Consider the following 24,236-nt stretch of genomic DNA (forward strand, 5'->3'; position numbering starts at 1 on the left):
CAGTGTTATGTAGTTTGCCTTGTAATATTGTCCGTGCAGTTTCTATCACAGTATAGTTACTAACTAATATAAGCTACAGTTACCCACAAACCGAGCCAACCCGAGTGATTGTAATCAAAACGATTTCTGTTAATAATTTCAATGATGATTGTATTAGGCGAGGTTACTGTTGTGTACCATGTTGCCATGGACAATGTTCAATAACTAAGGTACAGTATAATGTAGTGGTGTTGTAATGAAGCAATGTTGCCTAGGACAACGTTCAAAATTAGAGTGCGGTGTAATGCAGTAGCGTTGTTATGAAGCAATATTGCCAAGGACAACGTTCAATAACTTGGGTTCAGTGCAATGTAGTAGCGTTGTATTGAAGCAATATAACCAAGGACAACATTCAATAACTAGGATGCGGTGTAATGTAGTAGCGTTGTATTGAAGTAATGTTGCCAAGGACAACATTCAATAACTTGGTTCAGTGCAATGAAGTAGCGTTGTAATAAAGCAATGTAACCAAGGACAACGTTCAAAAACTAGGGTGCGGTGTAATGTAGTAGCGTTGTATTAAACCAGTGTTGCCAAGGACAACGGTCAATAACTAGGGTACAGTGTAATGTCTTAGTGTTGTAATGAAGCAATGTTTCCAATGGCAACGTTCAATAACTTGGGTGCGGTGTAATGTAATAGCGTTGTAATGAAGCAATGTTGCCAAGGACAACGTTCAATAACTAGGGTGCGGTGTAATGAAGTACCGTTCTTATGAAGCAATGTTACCAAGGGCAACGTTCAATACCTAGTGTGCGGTGTAATGTAGGCACTTTGTAATGAATCAATGTTGCAAAGGACCCTGTTTAACCACTGAGTTCAGGTGTAAGAGAAAAGCGTTGTAATACATCCACACGTTGATAATTGAACGACAAAGCTCCGCCTACTTGTTACTGTTCCGATATGGGTGCAAATGTTTATACAAAACAACACACACAAAGCAAAATATCCTATAACATGGAACAATAGAATGTGGATCAGTACTATAATTGTAACAAGGGAATTTGTTTATCAAGAAATTTTCATATCAACCCTCTTTTAGATATACAAGATAAATACGGCGGTGCATAAATCTTGCTTCCTGGAGTAATTTTCTGATTAGGCCAAATAAAAAATAGGTGCGTTTCAGGTAACGCTGCCCAAAAAAATAGGGTAGGTAGGTCGGAATATTTTTTTTTTTTTTTTTTTGATATATTGATTTCAGTAACTGTTGACTCAGAAAGTAACAAAAATAAAAATCATCAATATTCAGGTTAATCAGTAGTTTTTAAACATGTTCCATGCTTTAAAGGAAACATTCTTTATTTGTCTGGTTAAATACTTTGACAATGATGGTTGGATTTCAACTAAGTTATGGTACACCACTCTGCTATTATTTAAGACTTTCCAGGAACGGTTTTACTTTTCTTTATGCACCCTTTTGCTTTCAATCACCCTCTGTAGAATGCTAACCTCCCTGTAACATAATTACATGAAAAGTGGGACAGCAAATTTACCATATAAGCCATCAGCCAAGGAAACCTCAATGCTGTCAAGAGGACCTGGGGGTTCAGGTTTGAAGAACAAGTAACATGCAGGTTTTATTGCCAAAATTGCACACTTAAGTCTGACATATCAATCCGAAAGTTAGTATCTGACACATTTGTATCTGACAAGAAAATAAATTTCAATAATTGAAATATACCTGCCACACAAGCACAAAATACCCGTAATTCACCTTAGAGTTCGGGCAATCTAAAAATTCGGACATCCATTATTATTTTCAAAAATAATTTAATTTAGGTACCTAATTTTCGGACACCCAAAGGACATCGATTGTAACTTTTACAGTTCCTAAGTCTCACAGACAAAAATGATTGATCTTTATCGTTACAATGCCTGGCTAGATTTCCTAACCGTATACATCACTGTGATAAGCCGATAAAAGGTGTTAATTCATTTCAATGCGTGTATAAAATGGTGTTGAATGGGATTTCAATTAACTTGATGAAGGAGTTACACTTATAGGCGTAATAACCATTGATAACTACGGATAAATTAATAAGTGGTAAAATGCAGACGTGAAGAAAAAAGGCAGGTTTACCATACATGTAGAAAAAATGTAAAAATGATTATTTTCTATGAATTCGGAGAGCGAGAAATTAATTAGTTTAAGGTGTCCAAACTCTAAGGTGAAGTACGGTAAATACATTCAGAAATCCAACTCTAATATTGTCAACTTTACGTACATACATTTCGTAACAAATGCTTTTCGTACCCAAATCACATTTTTTTCGGGGAAAAATAGGTTAGGTTCTGCGGGAAAAAATAGGGATGTCGGGTAGCCTGAAACATACCTATCTTTTATTTGGCCTTAATATCAACGACGCGTCTGTTCGATCTGCGATTTACGTTAATTCATTATATTGTCCGACCCACTTTGTCCAAAATATGACATATAGCATAGGCTGTTAGCAATTACATTGACTGTTTAAGAATAAAACGAATTACGATCATCATGGGATTACTATTAAACAATATATCTGGTATCAAAGGCATGTGGTTTAGTTAACATAAATAAGTGTTGATTGATCGTAAATGCCATAGCCATTATCTTTAAACAATCTGATATCTGATTCATAATGCTAACGGCAGGTGCTTTGATTAGCTGCCAATCAATGCATTAAAACCCATAACATGCTGTCATTTTTAGTATTAGAATCACTGTTGTTTTATCTCTAACAAATAAAATACCCATTATTATTATTATCTATATTTATGAAATTCATTTCAAGATGCACTTCTACTCAAGAATAAGATTTAACACATTTAATTTAATTGTTTTAATATACCAACAAGGATGAACAAATGTCGAAACAATATATCTTATAGAGGATACCGAGTTTAATTTGAAAGAAATGTGCAGAAAACACGGTATTGCTACCTTATGAGATTATAGTAGATCGCAGTTAATCCTTAAGCATTCACCAATCATTTAATATTTTTGCGTTTTCAGCTATCAAAAACACGATTATGATATTGTTAAAAGTTATTAATATTTTCCTAGGTGCATTATTTAGTAAATATTTGAGGGTGAATCACTCAAAATTTGTATCTGTTATACATGTGTATGTATTGATTTTGAATAAAGTTTCGCTTTAAAGAACAGACATGAAAGAGAACACATTTCAAATTTTATTGGCAAATCCAAAGTTTGCCGTTGGCCACACAGTGGTATAACTAATGATATGGCCAATGTATAATATTAAAAGTATTCTTATATATCCATTCTCATTCATCATAGGTTTGATAAAGATAAATCCAACGTGATACGCATCACTCATGGAGTGATGAAGCTCTCAGAATAATTTTGAATTGATTAACTGTGTTTTACTCTCTGTCACTTTTTAATATTTGTTAGAGTTTTTAAGTATAATCGGTGAAACCTTTTTGATACTCATTACATTCAACCGAGTAGGTAATGGTTATATGAAATATTGCATTGTTTTACGCACGCGTATGTTAATTATTACTTTCATTTATACATTCGTAGCGCTAATAAAACCGCTTAACTGAGCGAAACCGAATGTTACGAATACCTAATAGTTGAATTAATTGAAGCGTTATATTTTCTTTGCTATCGGACTAAATTGTATGATAAAAACAAGGCTCTCAGTATGGCGAAATCTCCACAAACATGTTGTTATCAATGTATCATAATGTCTACCACGGGAACTCATTCATTTTCCATAGGATTCCATCACAACATCGGAACCTAATACATGTGTCCCATGTGTATTTATTTTCAATCAGCGGTATCATTCACGAGATATTTCCAAAATGCACATTCAGATCAGCAGAAATGTTTTCAATGTGATTTAAGCCTCCAAAGCAGAGTAGTATGTGTGTTTTTTTTTTATATTTACGGCTAATTATTTTGAGTTCAAATTGTAAACATGATGCCCATTTATATCTGCCAAAAGTAAACTGTCCACAAGAAAACAACAATCTAGATTTCTTTTACTAATAATCCTACACCCGGTTTAGCAATTTGAGTATAGTTCATTGTACTGGTGTTTCGTGTGAGCGCTGTCGATAATCAATTTTGTCCATCGAGGGAAGAACATACTGATAAGCCCCGATATTTATCAGATCACGATGTTACAAAACATTCTATAATGACCAAGGGAATATATAAAGACTTTTGCAGACTTTTGGCTGATCTTCTAAGACGTTAATGTCCGCTCTGTCTTGTTTTTATTTTGAATTGAATTGAAAACAAAGGGTTGTTTTGCTTCAAGTGCTATATTATCGTTGAAAACTATTTGAAGTATGTTGTGCGTAAACATTGCCGGCTTATGTTCAGGTTTAACTAGTCAACCCCGTTGGGAAAAAGCTATTACGTATAAGCTGTTTATCTGCTATTAGCCCAATCCTCTTTCTGATTAATTTTACATATCTTTGGTTATTATGTTGCTTCATAATCAGATATGTTTAAAATATTAAAGTACATACCGGCACAATTCCATAGGGCGGAGTCGTACACTTTTCAGATGAATATACAAATCGTAACTAATTGATACGATAGAGTTTGTGTTTTGTTCGTAATGATTTAATGCTTTCTCATTGATTGGGGATGACATGAATCGTATATAGGATATTAACATCAGACTAAAGCTATTCAGCATAATAAAAAAAACTCCACGAAAAATGTTTGCCTGCTATTCAGATATGCTTCGGTGGTACTGGAATGTAGCGCTTTGTTGTACTTGTAAACGTTTCCGGTAAAAGCGATAACACTCTTGTTTATTTCTATTGTGGACTCATTCCTGAAAATCTAATTGTCACTTCGAATTAAACGCTCACGTAGCTGCAAATGGGCCAATTCTCAGTTACAATGCCCGTCATCGCACTTTGTTTTTCATAGGTAGAAACAACCGCGATAAACACAATGGGGTCCGTGATGTCCACTAATGGCATCACACGTCTATTCTACAGACACAGTGGTCATTTAATAATTGATCATTCGCGTATGGTTTTCAAAAGGCATGGTCAGATTCCTATCAACATCATGACAGTGTTCTTTACCCTTGATAATTATATTACAGAGCCTTAGATACAGTGGTCGATATAGAACCTTTGTCATTTCAATTGTGGAGCGCCAATAACAATGGGCACAATTGAGAAAACCATTTCCATCATATCTCCCCTATATCCACTGTGATTCAATACGTATCGAACAAAGACGTCATTACAATTACTTCTTGTAATTATTAAAATGACATAAGACCACTATGAATCTGTGTTGTATAAGTGTATTATGCCATGTTTTACAAAAGTCATGGCTATTTCACTTATTATTTTTCAATATGAAATGAAGTTAAGGTAATAAGTCATAAGGCACGTTATACAAAAAAGGGCAACCATGTCCGGTTAGGCTCGCGATTTCCGCTATACAACTGTAATAAAAAATGGCGTAGAGAGAGCACTTTCACTTGATATTAATTGCCTTTGTAGATTAAGCTTATCTGAATCTAGCTAAGGGACTCCCCACAGTAATAAATTAGTTCACCTTCCCCACCCACTCTGTTATAAATATCTTTTATTTTATTATCTATGTACCATTATTTTTTCCTATATGTGACTGTGAAGTTCGACCTATTCTAGACCGATGCTAATTTGAGATAATTAAGTATAATTCAGTATTTATTCTTTGACGTCATATCTAAATAAGCCTGCGAGTTTGTACTCATAACCGACACTCATTATGTCCATTATAACATAGAGATGTAATTATATGTGTTTATGTCTTTGATAAACGTAATAGAAGATCAGTCGTATTGTTAAGTAAAAACAAAATTCTCTATAAACAGCAGCAACAAATAAAAAGAACATTTATATTAAAAAGAAATTATTATCTAACCAATTTGCTTTTTGAAGCACTCCTTATACATTGACAATTACAGTTGTGTCTTGTGAGCTCTACTTTTCTCTCAAAGTAGAAACAGTGTAAAATAACATTGGCTGTTCCCCTAAAATGTACCAAAACATTAAAGGTATTTGGAACCGATTTGACCTGTACTATTAGCATCTTGAGTTTGGCGTCGTGTGTGTGGCGTCGTGTATTTTGTGTACTGTATGTGGCGTCGTAAATTTGGCGTCTTTCATATGGCATCGTATGTTTGTCGTCATATTTGTGGCATTGCGTGTTTGTTGTCGTGTGTGTTTCATCGAGTGTTTGGTATGAATTGTGTCGTGTATTTATGCCTTTTGTATGTCTCGTTTGGCGTTTGATAGTCTGTTCTTCTTCTGTAGCACAAGCATGTCCATTCGGTCATTTTGTAAGTGTTGGCTCGATATCGCTAGCTGGATTTCCTCGTTGTCTCGAACTTGATGTAAAAGACCGGTTTTTTAATCTATGTAAGCATATCTGCTTGGCTGGCTATTTGCTAGGCTTACATATTTTGGCCGGTCCTTGGGATATCGAGCCAACGGGTTTCGACTGTATAATTAAACTTTTATCCAAAATATAAAACAGAGAATATACTGCAAGCAATTGATATTGCCAGTTTAATAGTATCATCATGGGGTTACTATCAAACGATATCAAAGGTAGATGGTATTAATGAAGATTGATCATACCTGTCATAACATTTAAACAGTAAGATATCTGATTCATGATGCTAACCACAGCTGCCTTAATTGTCCGCCAATCAATAAATTAAAACCATTGATATGCTGTCGTTTTTAATATTAGAATCACTGTTGTTTTCATCTCTTATGAATCAAATTGCAACTGACTTGAATTGATATTAATGGGTTTTCTTTAAAGAACAGACATATTGGTGAGAATATGAGTTTATTGGCAAATGTTTGTATTTGGCAATAAACGAATGGTATAACTTATGATATAGTATGGCAAAACACAAAGGTATAGAGTATATACGTTTATTTCAGTGTAAGATCGTATTTTATTTCACGAGTGTCATACTAGAAAAACATATTCTCACGTGTGGCGAAAGTGAGTGAAAATATAGTTTTTCTATGATCACATATCGTAATCAGAAAGTCAGTTTAAATAGATTTCACACGGGTATTGAACCTTAACTATGTTGTACAACATATCTAAACCGTTTCCGTGGTATATATCTTCCTAATTGAAGATTTAATGATTTAAAACCAGGTTCAATTTTAAAAGTTAAAAAGGCATAAATCAATACATTCAGAAATAAGTCGTTTTGAACACATTCGAAAGAAGATACGTAAATGAAAACATTCAGAAATTCAAAGTGTAAATGTTTTCATTCGAAAATTAAGCGTAAATGAACACATTCTTAATTAAACGTAGATGGACATTTCCCGAAAATGGAAAAAAATAAATGAACACATTTGAAAAATCAACCTAAATGAACACATTCATAGATTAAACGTATATGAACATTGTCAGTAAATATAACGTACATGAACACCATCGGAAAAAGAGCTTTTATGAACACATACGCAAAATAAAAAGTTAAGGAACACATTTGAAAAATAAAACTAAATGAACACGTTCATTAATAAATCGTATGTGAACATTGTCGGTAAATATAACGTAAATGAACACATTCGGAAAAAGAGCGCCCATATGGACAAAAAAACGTAAATGATCATAATCAGAAAGTAAAGCGTAAAAAACGCCATCTGAATATATGAACACATTCGGAATTGAAACGATTATGAAAACATTGGAAAAATAAAACGTGAACGATCACATCCAGAAAATAAAATGTAAATGAACACATTCGAAAAATAAAGAGTTAATGAACACATTCGGATGTTGTGTTTTATAAACACAATTATTTCAATTAATAAAAAGCTATTTGATAGTCATGTCATCAAAACACATTGAAAATGTAAATTTTAAATACTATATCAATTAATCCATATCTTATTTTATCATAACTGTATTTGTTTCGTTCATAAAAGCTATAAAACTGTTCAACGTAGAAAAACCTAGCATTTCGAATAGGAAATGCTTGAATTCATTGTATCGTGCTTCTTTCTTATTTCGGTGCCCTTCTCCGTATCAATTTCGTGATAAACACAGGGCTGTCAGCAGAGCGAAAACTCAACAAACACGCTATAATCATCGTATCATCATATCAATCATGAAAACTTAATATTCCTTTTCATAGACTTCCATAATAACGTAGGATCCTTGAGCATGTTCCTCACATTTATTTAAATAAAAACAGCGGTATCATTTAATAAATCATTTAATTGTATTTAATAATTGGAAATGTTTGAATAAGATTTGAGCCCCCGAAGCAGAGTACCACACGCTTGTTTTATTTTTAGGGTTTAGTTTTTTAAGATTGTAGACATGATCCCCATTCATGCCTGTATGCGAATACGTATGTCGACGTCAAGATCAATGTACATTTTAAGTATGCCAACTGTCAACTATACAACAAAATAGTGCTTGTATACCCTACATCTAGTTTTACAAATTTAGCAGAGTTTAAAATACTGGTATTTCACGTGAGCGCAGTCGATAATCCTTGTCCATCGATGGAGGCAAGACTTTTCAAGGGAATATAAAAAAACTTCTGCAGACTTTTGGCTGATCTTCTAAGACGTTCATCGCCTATTTGTCTGGTTTTTATTTTGAATTGAATAGTAAACAAAGGTTTGTTTTGTTTCAAGTGTCATATTATCTTTGAAAACTATTTGAAGTATGTTGCGCGTAAATATTGCCGGCTCATGTTCAAGGTTAACTAGTCAACCCCCGTTGGGAAAAAAGCTATTTAGTATAAGCTGTTTATCTGCTCTCAGCCCAATCCTCTTTACAAATCCAAATCTTTGGTAAATATGTTGCTTCATATTCAGATACTTTTAAACAATTTTTGTATATCCATGCAGAATAGGGGCAGAGTCACACGTTTTATGAATATACAAATCATAACTATTTAAAACGACATAGATTGCGCTTTGTTTGTAATTATATAATGCTTTGGCGTTGATTGTGGATGACATAAGTCGTATAAAGCATTTAGCACTTACACTAAAGCTATTCAGCATAATAAAATAATCCACAACAAATGTGTGCCTGTAACTCTGGTTTACTTCCGAGGTACTGGAAAGCAGGGTTCTGTTGTTTTTATAAACGTGTCCGATAAAAGAAATAATAAACTCGTTTATTTCGATTGTAGGACTCATTCCTGAAAATAAACACATTACTTCGAATGGAACGTTCCCGAAGCAGCAAATGTGCTATTTAGCAGTAACAATGCCCGTCTTCGCACGTTACAAACAGCAGCGGTAAACACAATTGAATCAGTGCTGACCACTAATGGCATCACACGTCTATTATACGGACACTGTAGTCGTTCAATAATTAATCATACGCGTATGGTTCTCGGAAGGCATGGTCAGATTCCTAATAAAGACATCAGTGTCATGGGAGTGTTTAAAGCCCCCGATAGCTACGTTATTGGGCCTTTGCTTATGCGGTCTGTGTACAGCCTTTGTCATTACGACACTGTTGATCGCCAATAACAAACGGGAAACGTTATCATCAAATCTTCCCCATATGCACTGTGATTCAATTCCGATCGAACATAGACGTCAATGCATTTTTTGTAACGCTTGAAGAGGCATTATTTCAATGTGAAGCTTTATTGTATTAATGTATAATTGCGTATTTACAAAAGTCATGTCTGTTTCAATGATAATTTTCTTCTAAAAAGTCATATGTCATTTGGCACGTTTATCGAAGATTCGCAACCACATCCGTTAAGGCTGGTGCTTTCCGCTAAATATCTGTGATTAGATATTGCGTAAAGCGAGCAACGTAGATTGATAAGCAGAGCTCATATGATGTACACTTTAATTGTATTTGGGGATTTGGCTTATCTGAATCAAAGCGCCTCCCACAGTGCAAAGATTAGTTGACCTTCTCAACCCACTGGGTGATAAGACATGGAATAAAAACTTTGTAATAACATTGGCTTCTCTTTACATTAATACTAGTAGCAATGTTTTAATTATTATATCCTATTAAGTAAATGTTTGGTTGTCCACCTATTCTTACTAGTAAATCACCAATACATTTTCTCGAATATGAACTTTTAAGGTTCGAACTGTTCTAGACCGATGCTAATTTAAGATAATTGAGTGTAATTTAGTATTTAATTTTGACGTCATATTCGAATTTAACTGCAATTTTGTTTAAAACACCAAACAGTCATTATATCCATTTAAGCGTAGCATGTTAATTTTATGTCCTAGATTGCCATATAGTGTGACACACGTATTGTTTTATAAAAAAAACTGCTTCAAACATTTTTTTTACAATTTTAAGATACTACCGATTTGCTTTTTGTAGCATTCCTTTAAACAATGACAATAGCTGTTGTGTCTCTTTAGCTGTACTATTTCCTGTTTATTTGCATTTGGTAACTGTTGAGGTATGTATGTCTTGCATCGTGTGGGGCGACATGTGTCATATTCATCATCATCAACAACATCATCATCATCAACAATCATCATCATCATCATCATCATCATTATCATCATCATCATCTAGTCGTCGTCGATTTCGTCGTCGTCGTCATCATCTTCATCATCGTCATCATCATAATCATCATCAATGCTAATCGATAAATATCTCAATAAGAGCAAAACTGTAACTTCTACTCGACTGGAAATAAAGCAATTACAGTATAAACACATGCAACTTTCTCTTAGATATTTACCATTCATGAAGTCGTTTGGCATAACACATGTGGGAATCATACGATTTTTTGATGGAATTTCGATGGTGATCGTTAATGTCGGTTAGGTACAAAGCATTACTCTGGTGATCTAACGATGTATGAATGGTTAACATAATATATTTCACTGTTTGATACCCATCTAAATTCAACTTTTCTTTGATTCTGGCATACTTCCCTTGATGTATTAATGATATTTCTAGATAAAAGAAAATGAGGTGACTTTGAAAGTGTAGATAATAATCCTTATTTTCTAATAATGGATTCATTAGAGCGTTTCATATTGTGTTAAGCACAGGTATATCGATGCACATTCTAGGCACCCCAGCGTATCATTTCCAGTTGCAGAACGCTTTCAAATAGTGTATGCTTTTAAAATCACCTATAACTTTATTGTTCTTTTTAAAAGTACACAGATTACATCTCTTTGATTGTAAATGTGCAACATTACCACATATAACGCAAGGATTATAGAGAAAGATAGAGCAATAAGTTACATTTTAAAGCACACCTGGGATTTATTTAATTTTGTCAAAATGCTACAAAAATTTCCTATGAAACTATTCCGTCTCATGTAATACTGACTACAAGGAGAGTTTTCTTTATGATCTCTTAAGCGTCACACTTTTCTCGAAACTGCCTCCAGTGTTGTTTGTACAAACATAACGCGTTATTATCGAAATTATGAGCATGATAGAGATTTGGTTGATTTTATTTGTTATGATATAAATTGGCGTTATTAATGTAGGCAAACGGATTTAATTTATGGTTTCCAGCAAAAAGGGAAACTATTATTTGACAAGAATAAATTACTTTATTACATTATGCTTCCGATACGCATTCATAGAAACAATAGTTAGTATGTTCTAGACACTTTTATCATTGTTGTTTCGTGTTTCGTAAAAATGCTATATGATCCTGTTGCGAAATGATTATGCGTTCAGGCTCATATTTCCGTCAATGGAATAGCCAGACAGACGCATATGTAATCATTTCAAAGGGCTCTGGTAACAAAAAAATCCATTCAGGAGCTCACAACCGCCAAATTTCCGATAAGTTTAAAAGTTAATTTCTTAGAAGGTCGCGCATTTATACTTTATACAATTTAACGGCATTCACAGGCCATCTCAAGCTGAAAACTGAGAATGTAAGCATTAAGTTTCGGTCATCTAAACACCAAATACCACATAAAACTGGAACAATAATGGTCACATAGTTTATAAGATATTGATGATTTTAGTGTTTATTATTTTGTCATCAGCTATTTACATTTGACTTTGACTAAATTTTCAATCTTGATAATTTAAACGATTTCGTTATCTTTTTTTTCCATCTATCCAGAAACCACATTCAAAACAAGTGTCCTTGCGGAAAGAGCAAACATGCTATTACTTGGAACATAACCATTTCGGCACATACATAGCATAAGTGTTATTACATATTTGCCATTCATGACGTAATTAAACATCACGCATGCGGGAATCATACGGGTATGTTGATGGATGTTTTGTTTTTTGTTGTTTCAGTGCGATTATGTAACTGTGAGCTAATATTTAGTATGGGATACAGATGATTAATGTAATACCTTTCACTGCATGGTATCTGAAACAAATTCTAGAATAGCTTCCTGTGTGCTTTTATCTACCCATAGATTATTTGATGAACTACTGATAAAGATTTCTAGGCAATAAATAAAGTGTATTTGATACGAGTTTCGATATGATACTTCTTGAACAACGATGGCGTTCACAACGTTATTAAACTTAGCAACGATCTGGACAATTGGCCCCATGTATATGAGTAGTACGTTCATAGAAGTTTGACAGAATATTGCGTTTCAATTTACATTAACACATTACAATAGGGGACTCGTATGAGTAAAAGACCGTAAATACTATTTTGATTATAGCGCCAGACTCCAGTTAATCAAACACTATATACATTGGGTTTTTTCGGTGTTCATAGTCTATGACTAATTGATCATGAAGCGAACACAAGTGAAGTTGCTATAACAATATGAGTTAAAATTTCAACGTTCACGTGATTTTGTTAATTCCTAAAACTGAGTTAGGAACACAAATATTTTTTTCCGAGGAAATTGAATAAGCTGATAATATTGTGTATATACAGATAAAATAACCCCGATAAGTTTCATTTAATTAATTTGATTTTATATAATTATGCCAGATCACATTCCGGTTCATACTTTTCTCCGTAAAGTTTTTTTTTTATTGAATATTTATTTTTCACATAACTTATATTGTCAATATATATTTGCTTAGCAATAATCAAACTCCGTGTGCACTTACAGTGTTTTATGTTTTCTTTATCATTTTATTTCTTTGGTTTGATGATTAAAGTGAAATGAGTTGAACAAAATAATACATTGAATTGAAACGTTTCTATCGAGCATCTTTCCGGACGTTTTACCTTTCACATAATTAATTCCGCTAATGAATACATATACGTTCATAAAACAGTCTGAAATCACTCACGTTTGTTCAAACATCATCACAACCTTCGCCGCCACAACGTTCGCCGCCACAGTTGAATGTTCTCAACTGAACATATCTGTGTATCGATCTTCAATTTATGACATCTTAAGGATTTTAGAGAGCCAGGAATTGTTTTTATCATATCAAGTTATTGCATCAATACAATTTCGGAACGATTACATAATGTTTGTCTTTATGATTTGTTCCAGGGAATCGTTGGATCAAAAGATATGTAGATACCATTTTCAGGGTCCTCCATGAGGCGCTTAATTTGATCAGATTAAGGTTTCAATCTGCGATTGTTAAGCTGTTTCTTTTAATACACGAGTAAAACATGCGATTGTGCAGCTGTTGCGTTTCAAACCACGAGTGAAATACGTGATTTTTAAGCTGTTGCGTTTCACGAAACAAATTAATTATGTGAATGTGGGCTGTAGCGTTCAAATACACATGTGAAACTTGAAGTTGTTGTAGTTAAATACATGAGGTAAATATGCGATAGTGAAGCTGTTGCCTTTCAATACACGAGTGAAATATGCGATTGTAAAGCTGTTGCGTTTCAATAAACGAGTGAATTATGCGATTGGGCAGCTGATGCGTTTTAAAAGACGAGTTAGATATTCGATTGTGTGGATCTGTATTTAGACACGAGATTAGTATGCAAGTCCGCAGCTGTTACGTTTCAGTACACAAGTGAAATTTTGAATCGTGAAAAAATCGTAAAAATGCGATAGTGAACCTGTTGCGTTTCATTCTACGAGTTTGGTGTGCGATTGTTAAGCTGTTGCCTTTCAATACACGAATTAAATATGCGATTATAAACCTGGCGCGCTTCAATACGAGTTAAATATGCGATTGAGCAGCTGTTACCTGTCAGTTTATGAAACTAAAGCAATGGTCACTTCAATATCATAATGCCATAAAATATTTTAATGTTTATATCTTCGTGATGACTTTCTTAGTCACAAATGTAACTGGCAATAATACATTTGTCTTAAGTATTAACCTTTATTTATTACATGTGTTTCAATTATTCGAAAAAAAAATGTGATCATTAACATGAAACATATATACTGCGGCTTAATTCGGAAGATTGCATCCGACCCGAGTGGAATTTTGCAGATTCGAATTTCAAGTGGCGCTAGTGAAATACAAATCCCGGTTATAAACGCAATACTAACACTCCTTTTATAATTATTGGTTAAATAACCTTAAAACACGTTTTTACATAATAAATTGTTTTTTACTCATGTACTTTTTCGGTTTATGACTTCATTTTAACAACGCAAATTGACATTTGTCAAAACGCTACGAAGCAGAATACGTTCGTATTGAATTAGGTGGAATAAAGAAAAGTTTATTTTGCTATATGATGCTTTCAGATATATGACGCGTTTTCAATATAAAAGACATAACTTTCTGTCTTCAGTGTTTAAATACCGGCAACCAATGTTATACATCTTGGATACATTATCTATAGGTTATCTCTAGATAGTTTACATATCTAAATGTTAGGATTAGAAGGTATTGGTTAAAGGATAAATAATTAACAACCAATGACAAACTATTTCCCTAACTTTGACCAACCGAAACATTAACCAATTTTGCACGATTCGCAGCAGTATGTTTTGCATCTTCCCATAGAAAAACGTATAATAATATGTTTGACTAATGCTCAACTGATCCACCGTTAGATGTTATTGATATTTCGTATAAAGGACTAATAATTGATTATTCTATTTTACAGGTTGCCGCAATTAGATCTTCTGACAACAATAGATTGAAAGCACCAAGCAGAAACTATGGCACAGCTCTCTCAATTTCAAGAGGATAACGGTATGCAATATTCTGGAAATAACAGCGGGGACGTACTAACCATGGGTGGCAACAGGTCAAATGCGACGCATTTCACAGACGATGCAGAGCTTCCGTTCTTTCAATCTCTCGCTCTCCACTTTGATAATCTCTTCCCTTTAAAGTATAGTGTGCCAATAAATGGTTACATTGCCCCTGTGCTTATCCTATTGACGGTCGTTACCAATACACTTGTTATAGCCGTACTTCTTAAGAAACACATGCGCTCGCCAACTAATGTCTTACTCGCTGGAATGGCCTTTAGTGATATGATGACAGGAGTAATCCCATTGCCAATTTTCCTACATTTCTTCTCAATGGAACATTACAAAGACTTTGTTCCGATTGGCTGGTGCCTTCCTTATAGACTACTATACGAGAACATTCCTACAATATTTCACACGGCTTCTATTTGGTTAACAGTAGGATTAGCCGCCCAACGGTACATCTATATTTGCCATTCTCTGCAAGCTCGGACCTGGTGCACCATCCCAAATGTGTTACGGGGCACAGTCGTCGTGTATCTGGTTGCGATTCTGTCACAGTTTACTCGTTTCGTTGACGTTGAAATCAAGCCGCAACATGTACCTTCAAGACTTGATACCAATCAGACCTTCGTGGGATGTGACCTGATCTATAGGCCTTGGGCAATGAACAACCTCGTGATGTACTTGAATATATACTTCTGGTTTAGAATTATTTTTATTCATCTCGTTCCGTGTATTTCACTTGTTGTATTAAACGGGTTGCTGATATCTGCCATGCGGAAAGCCTCGGTTCGGAGGATGCAGCTTTTAAAGCAAAACAAGAAGAGCGAATCAAAAAAGTTGAAAGAGAGCAACTGTACGACGCTGATGTTGGTTGCGGTTGTCGGGCTGTTTTTATTGGTTGAATTTCCGCTCGGAATAATTATGACGCTCTACGTTACAGACAACACATTTGCTCTAAATTTATTCTCTGAAGATGTGTACTTGATAATGACCTCTATGTCGAATTTCTTTATACTGTTGAGCTACCCTCTGAACTTTTTCATATACTGTGGAATGAGCCGCTTGTTTAGGGAGACATTTAAACGATTATTCAAAGGTGGACCAGTGCCGGCAAAAGAAGAATGTTCTCAGTATATGACTTTGCCAACGGAAAACGGCAAGACAGTGTTTACTGGACCAGAAACAGCGTTGTGAACCGAGGTAGTCAAAATGTGACCAGAGTGCGTTCCCGAAAATGTAATCAGATTATTTATATTTCGAAAATCGTTTTACGGTTGATATTTTGCAGTACTTTCTGCCCTTAAAAGAAGTTCTGAATGAGAGAAGTATATGATAACATATTGTTGAAGTTGAAGTTTGAAAGTGTGAAAAATCCAGGCGTTTATAGCTTGCGAAAAAAGGACGTCTTGGAGTTATACTGTAAATAACAATATTTGAATAAATCGTTTGTGTAAACACACTTCATTGGAACCTATTTTCGATCAAATCTCAAACACATTTACTCTTAATGGGAACTAATTGGATGTCTTGATATCACTGTGCGTCGTTATATCAAATACACAAATGTATGATCAGTCACGTAATCACTACCACGGATATTTGGACATAACTGTCTTTGAAAATGGATTCCGTGCTTCAAATCCGATGTGTGAACTATCGAATCCTGTTGAGAGTTAATCTACTATTAAATATAAAATATAAGGTTTGTCCGTTATACAGAAACACGTATTGTTAAGACTTTATTACATCAGCGTGTTTCATTAATGCGAACATCTATTCTTGCTGAAACTGTAAATGGCGGGCTTTGAATGATTTATTGGCTGCGATATTCTACATTGTTTATTGTTTTTACATTTTTCCCATCACTTATTTATGTTGTTTTCGTGCCTGTTTTCACATATTTTTATTAAATCGTAAATGGTTTGCACATATTCTGGGGTGATTGAATTCGAATGATTTCAAGAGAGAGTGAGATGCGGATTGTTCCGTTGAAACATATGAATGAAAAGGCACAGGTCAAGTGCAGAACAAAAATTACAACCTAAGCTTTATTTAGTACTTGATTTTTTGTCTTTACGGAAGATACGGAAAATACTACATACGAGATTGACTGAGGGGCTATGGACTCAACGCCCTTGTATGTGTTACATTTGATTTTTTTTATAAAACATTTGCTTTCATGTAGTGAATGGTATATTTCAGAAACACAAAAGTCTGTGAAACTTGTTATGCGAAGCAACATAGAAATCATTATCAGGATAAAATTGCAGGTCCCGCAGGCATGAGACATTGATTTGTAAGGTCTTTAATGTATTTGACATCGTCTCTCAGAAAACTGAAGTTTCGTGTGCAAAATAGAGAAATGTCCCCATCAGGCATTGCTTGGTGCTGTATAATTTATACCATATAATTTGCGACCTTTACCAAACATTCAATCGACGACTCGTTTGGGAATAAATCACGAAAAGCACCATTCAGAAACAAAATCTTATTTCTATCTGGTTTCGTTTACACCAATGTTCTCAGAAAAGACATTATACAACCCATCAGCTAAATGATTCATGACCTAAACGAATTCAAGAAAAATTAGGAACAACTGTTTCTTTTTTCATTTAGGTCACGCACTGAAATGAATTGATGCGGTATCTTTGTACAAACGTGATATATAACAAAGTGAAATATATTATACAATAAATGCAGTGTCTAATACGAACAACTTGATTTCGACAAATGCCGCTGCGCCGAAGATTAACTCGTAGCCAGGAAAAATACATTGACTCAATATATAATATACATTATTAAGCTGAACTTATTTCTGTACAATTATTTCATTTTAATTACGTTTTATTGCTAAAAACAAAAGTATAATATTGTATTAATGCATTTATAACGGTTAAATGTACTCTAATGCCATGTTTCAAAAATATTTGTTCAAATAACTGGTTTCATGTAATTCAATAAGAAAAAAAACTAAACTTGTTCTCTTAATAAGCAGTTCTGAAATAAGAGCAGAAGAAAAACGTAGATTCAAACAAAACTCGAGAAATTATTTAAAAGCCATGCTAAATGGTTATTGTATCAAACAGAAAACAGGCATATGCATCAAAGTAATGCAAATGGCATTTTAGTCCATTCAGATGTCTCCTGATATAATTTGTTGATCACCATTGTAGAGCTGAAGCGTTGCAGAAAACAGGAAATTGCGGGGGAACATAAAGATTTAATCCATTACATAGCATAGAATGTAGATATTGACCAGTAATTTGATCGTTCTTTGCTCAGAAGTGTTCAAAAATACAGTAGTTCAATAAAATAGTTTGACGTTATCTTTAACCCAACACAAAACAAAGATAATAGATGCACTTCTACATTTCATACGTTGTTACATCATTGATAAAAAAGGTACTCAAACTAATTGACTATAACACATATTTCAGTATTTTCCTGCTGTGTTATGATAATATTGTTAGAGTTCACGATTTATAATATCGTATAAAGTTATACTTACCTACAATGCTAAACCACATAAAACAACATGCAATCATATGGTTATGCTATTATACTTTATGTACTGTACTAACCGGTATTTTGTACATATATTGAATAATACTGATATATGTTTATAGCTATATAAATGGTTAATAAACAATAAGGTGAACATTGTCTTAAGGACTATGAAATTCAGTTATAAGAAAGGTGATCACTTACTCTGAATTGCCTTACATTACACTGGCACTATATAAGTAATGTTTTATATAGTGTAAAATTTAATTCTGAATTTGAATTATAAAGCGAAATGTTTAATAGTGCTTCCAATTAGCAGAATCTGAGTTTACATTTTAAAAATATTCCGAAATAATAGTACTATGACAAATATAATATAAGGTAGCAACACGTAAACAACAACAAAAACAACTACAACAGTTCACAGCGTTTGTTTATTAAAAACAGGCCAAATTCATGTTTAATATGTATGCATAAAACTACTGAAACAAGCTCAGTAGCAGAAAGTTGAAACATAAACCCGGTTTAATGGCACTGGGTAAACACCAAAGATATAGACCATAAAAAAATCGCAAACAAAAAACATGGAAGAACAGCACAAAACTCCACAAACAGCACAATGCATACATACTATATATTTAAAAAAAACTAGGTATGTTTATCAAAGATTGTTCAGATCGGATAAACTAGATGTAACTAATAATGCTTCATCATCCAGCCTCTTGTTATACACTAAAACAGTATTTAGCCTTAATGGATACGCGTAATCCTGTCATAGCTCGTACTCGTATATATGGCAAAACCAGACGGAACAAAAACAAACATCCATTTAAATGCATCTACGAATAATAAAATTCACAGAAATGGACTGTAGGGAAATCGCTGCATTAGAAAATATTCAAATTGAAAGAAATGATGTTTAAATGAGATAAACCAGTCGGCATTTAGATTTAGTATTGTATTGATACGCTAACAATATATTACTTGAGATGTATTTATTTCAAGTATTGGTACAGTCTGTTAAAAATAGTAGACAATCATGCATTATACAATTTAATTGAAAAGTTTAACACTCGTTTGGGATAAAAATTCAGGTTACCTTTATCTTATAGTAACGGCAGAAGAAGTAAATGGTAAAAGGACAGCTAAGAAGTACAATGACTATTTTTATGATCAGATGGATTTTTTTATCAATATTTATGCCAAAAAAACTACAGAAACAAGCTCAGTAGCAAAAAGATTAAACATAAACCCGGTTTAATGGCACTGGGTATACGACAAAGACAAAGAACATAAAAACAAAAAGTCACAAACAAGAAACATGGAAGGACAGCACAAACAGCACAGTGCATACATACTATATATAAAAAACTAGGTATGTTTTTCAAGGATTGTTAGGTACCGCCTTGGAACGGTCAGTAAAATGTAAATTTTCAAGCCTACGTAAAGTCAGATTGATCGTCGACACCCTCAGCACTTATTTCACTAATATTGCAACGTTATAACACTGCGTAACAGAAGACGGTGATAATCAAGCAGATCGTTATCCGATTAACTAAATCGTTCCTAGATGTAATTAAAACCAATATTGAAAATAGCAAAATCAACACGTTCCAACCATTATAAATAGATTGTATATCTGGATCTATTCGTATATGATTGTTTGAAGTCTCCTATATCATATTTTCTAATGTGTTGAAATACTTGTGAATGGTTGAATGTATGCTTTGTTTATATACAAGTATGTCACTTTGTTGATTGTCATATGCTGTTTTTGTTGGTAACATACTATAACATAAATATATTCATCTTACATGCATTGCGTTACTAGTGACGTGCTGGTTATTAATGTATTGCCTGTATTCTAGCTATCGAAATAAGTTGTACTGTCACAATATTTCAATGTACGACATTTTGTTACTGAAAGGAAAAAAAACAAAAAGTAGCATTTCTTGCCAAACGGTCAGGAAAAGAAATCAAAACAGTTGTTCAGACAGTTTATACAGATCATAACGACATACTGGTGGGGAAGAGGGAGAGAAAGAAATATCAAACAACAACTGTTATGAATTTTGAATTTTAAGCAAATTGTTATATCGATATATGAATGAGAAGAACTCTCAAATTGTTATTGTGTTACAAATTTTTGAACATTTTTAATTGTTTTGTTGATAAAACGTGTATAAAGATTTACTTTGATTTTGTTTCTAATTAGTTGTTACTCTGTCGTCATGCCTGTTTGTAATGTTTGTTTTATGGTCGAGGTTTATAATGACCCGACCTCTATCTGACTCGGTGCTTTCATTAAAGTTCGCGTCATCATCAAAGTGACTTGTTGTTATTTTACCTGCAGTTGTGTTATTTCTTGATCATTTGATATCGTACTGATTGTTCAATACATGTCAATTACGGTGCTTGTAAAATACAAAAGAACTCAATGGAATCAGCAAGATAGTTCAATGAAATGCGGTGTGCGGTACCGATAATATGATTCAATGTGACCAATAATAATCGATCGGAGGGTGATACAATGATGGAACGTCATCTGTATTTCATTAATCTTTACAAAAGGCAACGTTTTCGCAAAGCGTCATGACCAACCAAATACCATTGAAAATTGTCGCAATGGTCTTATTTTACTCGCCAGTGGATGGTGACACTAGTAACAGTTCCAGAAGAAGTAAACAACACTCAAGGACAATAACGGTATGACAAAGACGCTGCCAAAATGGAACAAATACGCATTTGTAGGTCGTCATTGTCAGCACTTACTTCGTGGCAATTGATATACAAAGAGAAATACATAATGAGAAGGTGCACGTCCACGAAAGTATATTCCAACTCAATATCTTTCTTTTCTGTTAAAGAAGTATATATTCAGAATATGCACGCTCTAATGTGTGATGTCCGGCCAAACTTCCTCCACAAAACTACACGTGTGTACTATGCATGGTAATTTGTTTCATCTCTATTAATGACAACAATGGCATCTTCATGTACATACTTTGAGTATGCTTTCGGCAATAGCATTTTGTCTAAGGTAAAATATAAGCGAAAAACTGTACTTGGTAAGTGCTTGCAAGATTTGTGTTTCGAATTTTGATAACAATGCACTTTCGTAAAGAGAGTTTTCTTCCCATGGCATGGACACTTTTTGATGCAATCCGTGAAACACTTGCTTAAAATTGTTCTGACAACAATGCTGTTCTCGTTATAATGCATCCACACCGAGTTCATAGTTTGCCATTAAACGATTCTATACGTTTATCGAAACATATACTTTTAATGGTATTGCACATTTAATTGTAAAACTAAAACCTCAAAAGCGGGTTCAATCACTCACCACGTCATAAGGAGTAATGCATTCGACCGCCTTGCATGTTCTGCGCATTCAATTAAGGAAGGTCATTCCATTCGGAGTTTTGTAGTGTTCTATTTATGTCGTTTAAATGAGATTGACAGAAAAAACAATCAGCGAAGATGGACAAATTTAACATTACGCCGAAGTTATTCATTTTCCTGTTTTAGATCAATTTAAACCCCATAAACACAAAGAGCTGGCGTTGTTGCTAGGACGAAATAAATACAATTTTGCTGTGGCTTAAATTATTGTCACTATAATTCGTCTCAAGTATTTCGTCCTGTGTTTTAATCTTAAAACCTTGAAGTGGAAATATAATACTAACAATCCATTTACAGTGAAATGTGTCAGTGCCCTTAACATGTACCAAGGGCAGTCTACTCCCACGTTTCAGGATAATACATAGGGAATTACAGAAATGCGTTTATGTGGAGGGAGCATAAATTGAGCGCTTACAACTAAACAAGTTCTCGAATGCATTGAGGTTAGAATACTATTTACCATTTACCAGTACCTTTTAAAGGATCGTCGTATTTGCAAACCGTCATGCATTGCTAAAATAACCCTATCCTAGGTTTGAAAAAAACGTCACATCCATTATTCGAAGAATGGTTCTATTTGTGCATGCCATGCGAAATTCTTAAATATAGAACGAAAAGAAGTCGTAATGTTAGATAAAATGTTGCACATGTAAACCGACATGTATTGTTAAAATCCTATATTAGGGGCGGAAACTAGTACAAAGAGAATTGCATGAAAGTAATGACGTCATTTGAAATATGATAAGTACCTATAACTGTAACTCAAGCCTATACGCCATAGAAAACATGACACCATCTTCATCACCTTTTTAATTCTGTAATCTGTTATATTGATATATGTCAGGCCAACTCCAGAAATACAAATGCAGTCGAAATGTATTAGCTTGCACAACAAAGAAAATATGATACTCAAGGTACTTTTAGTTCTATATACGGTCATCAACTCCAACGTAGAAGAAGTGCTTCACAAGAAAAAAACAAGTAAAGCGGTTCCTATTTATCATTTTTATCAGTTAATGCATTTTTGTTTAATTCATTGCCTGGAACGAAATATGTACTTATTTATATAAACAGTGTTTGTGCATACTAGCTGAAAATATTTGATGTATTGTTAATGGGAAATGATTGTATGCGTCGTTATATCAAATACACAAATGTATGATCAGTCACGTAATCACTACCACGGATGTTTGGAAATAACTGTCTTTGAAAATGGATTCCGTGCTTCAAATCAAATACGTGAACTATCGAATCCCGTTGAGAGTTAATCTACCATTAAATATAAAATATGAGGCTTGTCAGTTAAACAGATACACGTATTTTTAAGACATTATAACATCAGCGTGTTTTAGTGGGAACATCTATTAATGACTTTGTAAATGGCTGGCATTCAATTATTTATTGGCTGCGATATTTTTCAATTCTTCCATCAAATATTAATGTTGTTTTCATACCTGTTTTCACATCTTTTTAATTAATCGTAAATGGTTTGTACATCTTCTGCGGTAATTGTATTCGAATGATTTCAAGAGAGAGTGAAATGCGATACGTTCCGTAAAAACATTTTAATGAAAAAGGCACAGTTCAAGTGCCTCATTAAGTACTTGAATTTCTGTGTCCACGGAGGATGGCAAATACTAGATACGGGATGGACAAACTGACTTATGACTTTTGCATATGTTGCATTCGTTTCGAGTATTATTTGACATTAAACAAGAATGCGAGTATACTACATTGTAAACAACTGCATTAAAGGTGACTCAGATTTGGTTAAATTGGATAAAAATAGGCTTTGATGTAGTGAATGAAATTTTTCAGCCACACTAGTCTGCGAAAAATGTTATGCGAAGCCACATAGAAATCATTATCAGGATAAAATGGCAGGTCCGGCAGGCATGAGGCATTGATTTGTAACGTCTTCAATGTATTCGACATCGTCTCTTAGAAAGGTTGACTTTTGTGTGCAAAATATAGATATTCCCCAACAGGCATGGTTTGACTCTGTATAATTAACACCATAACATTTGTGACCTTTACTCAACACTCAGTCGAAGACTTGTGTGGGAATAAATTTTGAAAAACACCATTCAAGAAGAAAATCTGATTTATATCTGGTTTTGGTAACACCATTATTCTGTAATAAGACATTACATAACATATTATCTCTAGATCAAGATCATCAAATTCATGACCTTAATGAATTCACGATAAAATAG

At 33.8% G+C, this 24,236-nt stretch overlaps 1 protein-coding gene across 1 annotated transcript in view; it reads left to right on the forward strand.

Moving 5' to 3' along the window:
* The window catches only part of LOC128233813 (sex peptide receptor-like), a 32,786-nt gene extending 11,880 nt beyond the window's left edge, over positions 1–20,906 (forward strand). Inside the window, exon 2 of the mRNA XM_052947671.1 lies at positions 15,018–20,906. Coding sequence (XP_052803631.1) covers positions 15,073–16,308 — 1,236 coding nt within the window. The 5' untranslated portion in view covers positions 15,018–15,072 and the 3' untranslated portion in view covers positions 16,309–20,906. The remainder of the gene's footprint in view (positions 1–15,017) is intronic.
* The last annotated feature ends 3,330 nt before the right edge of the window (positions 20,907–24,236 follow it).

This window comes from Mya arenaria, chromosome 5 (assembly GCF_026914265.1).
Source record: "Mya arenaria isolate MELC-2E11 chromosome 5, ASM2691426v1".
NCBI classification, from domain to species: domain Eukaryota; kingdom Metazoa; phylum Mollusca; class Bivalvia; order Myida; family Myidae; genus Mya; species Mya arenaria.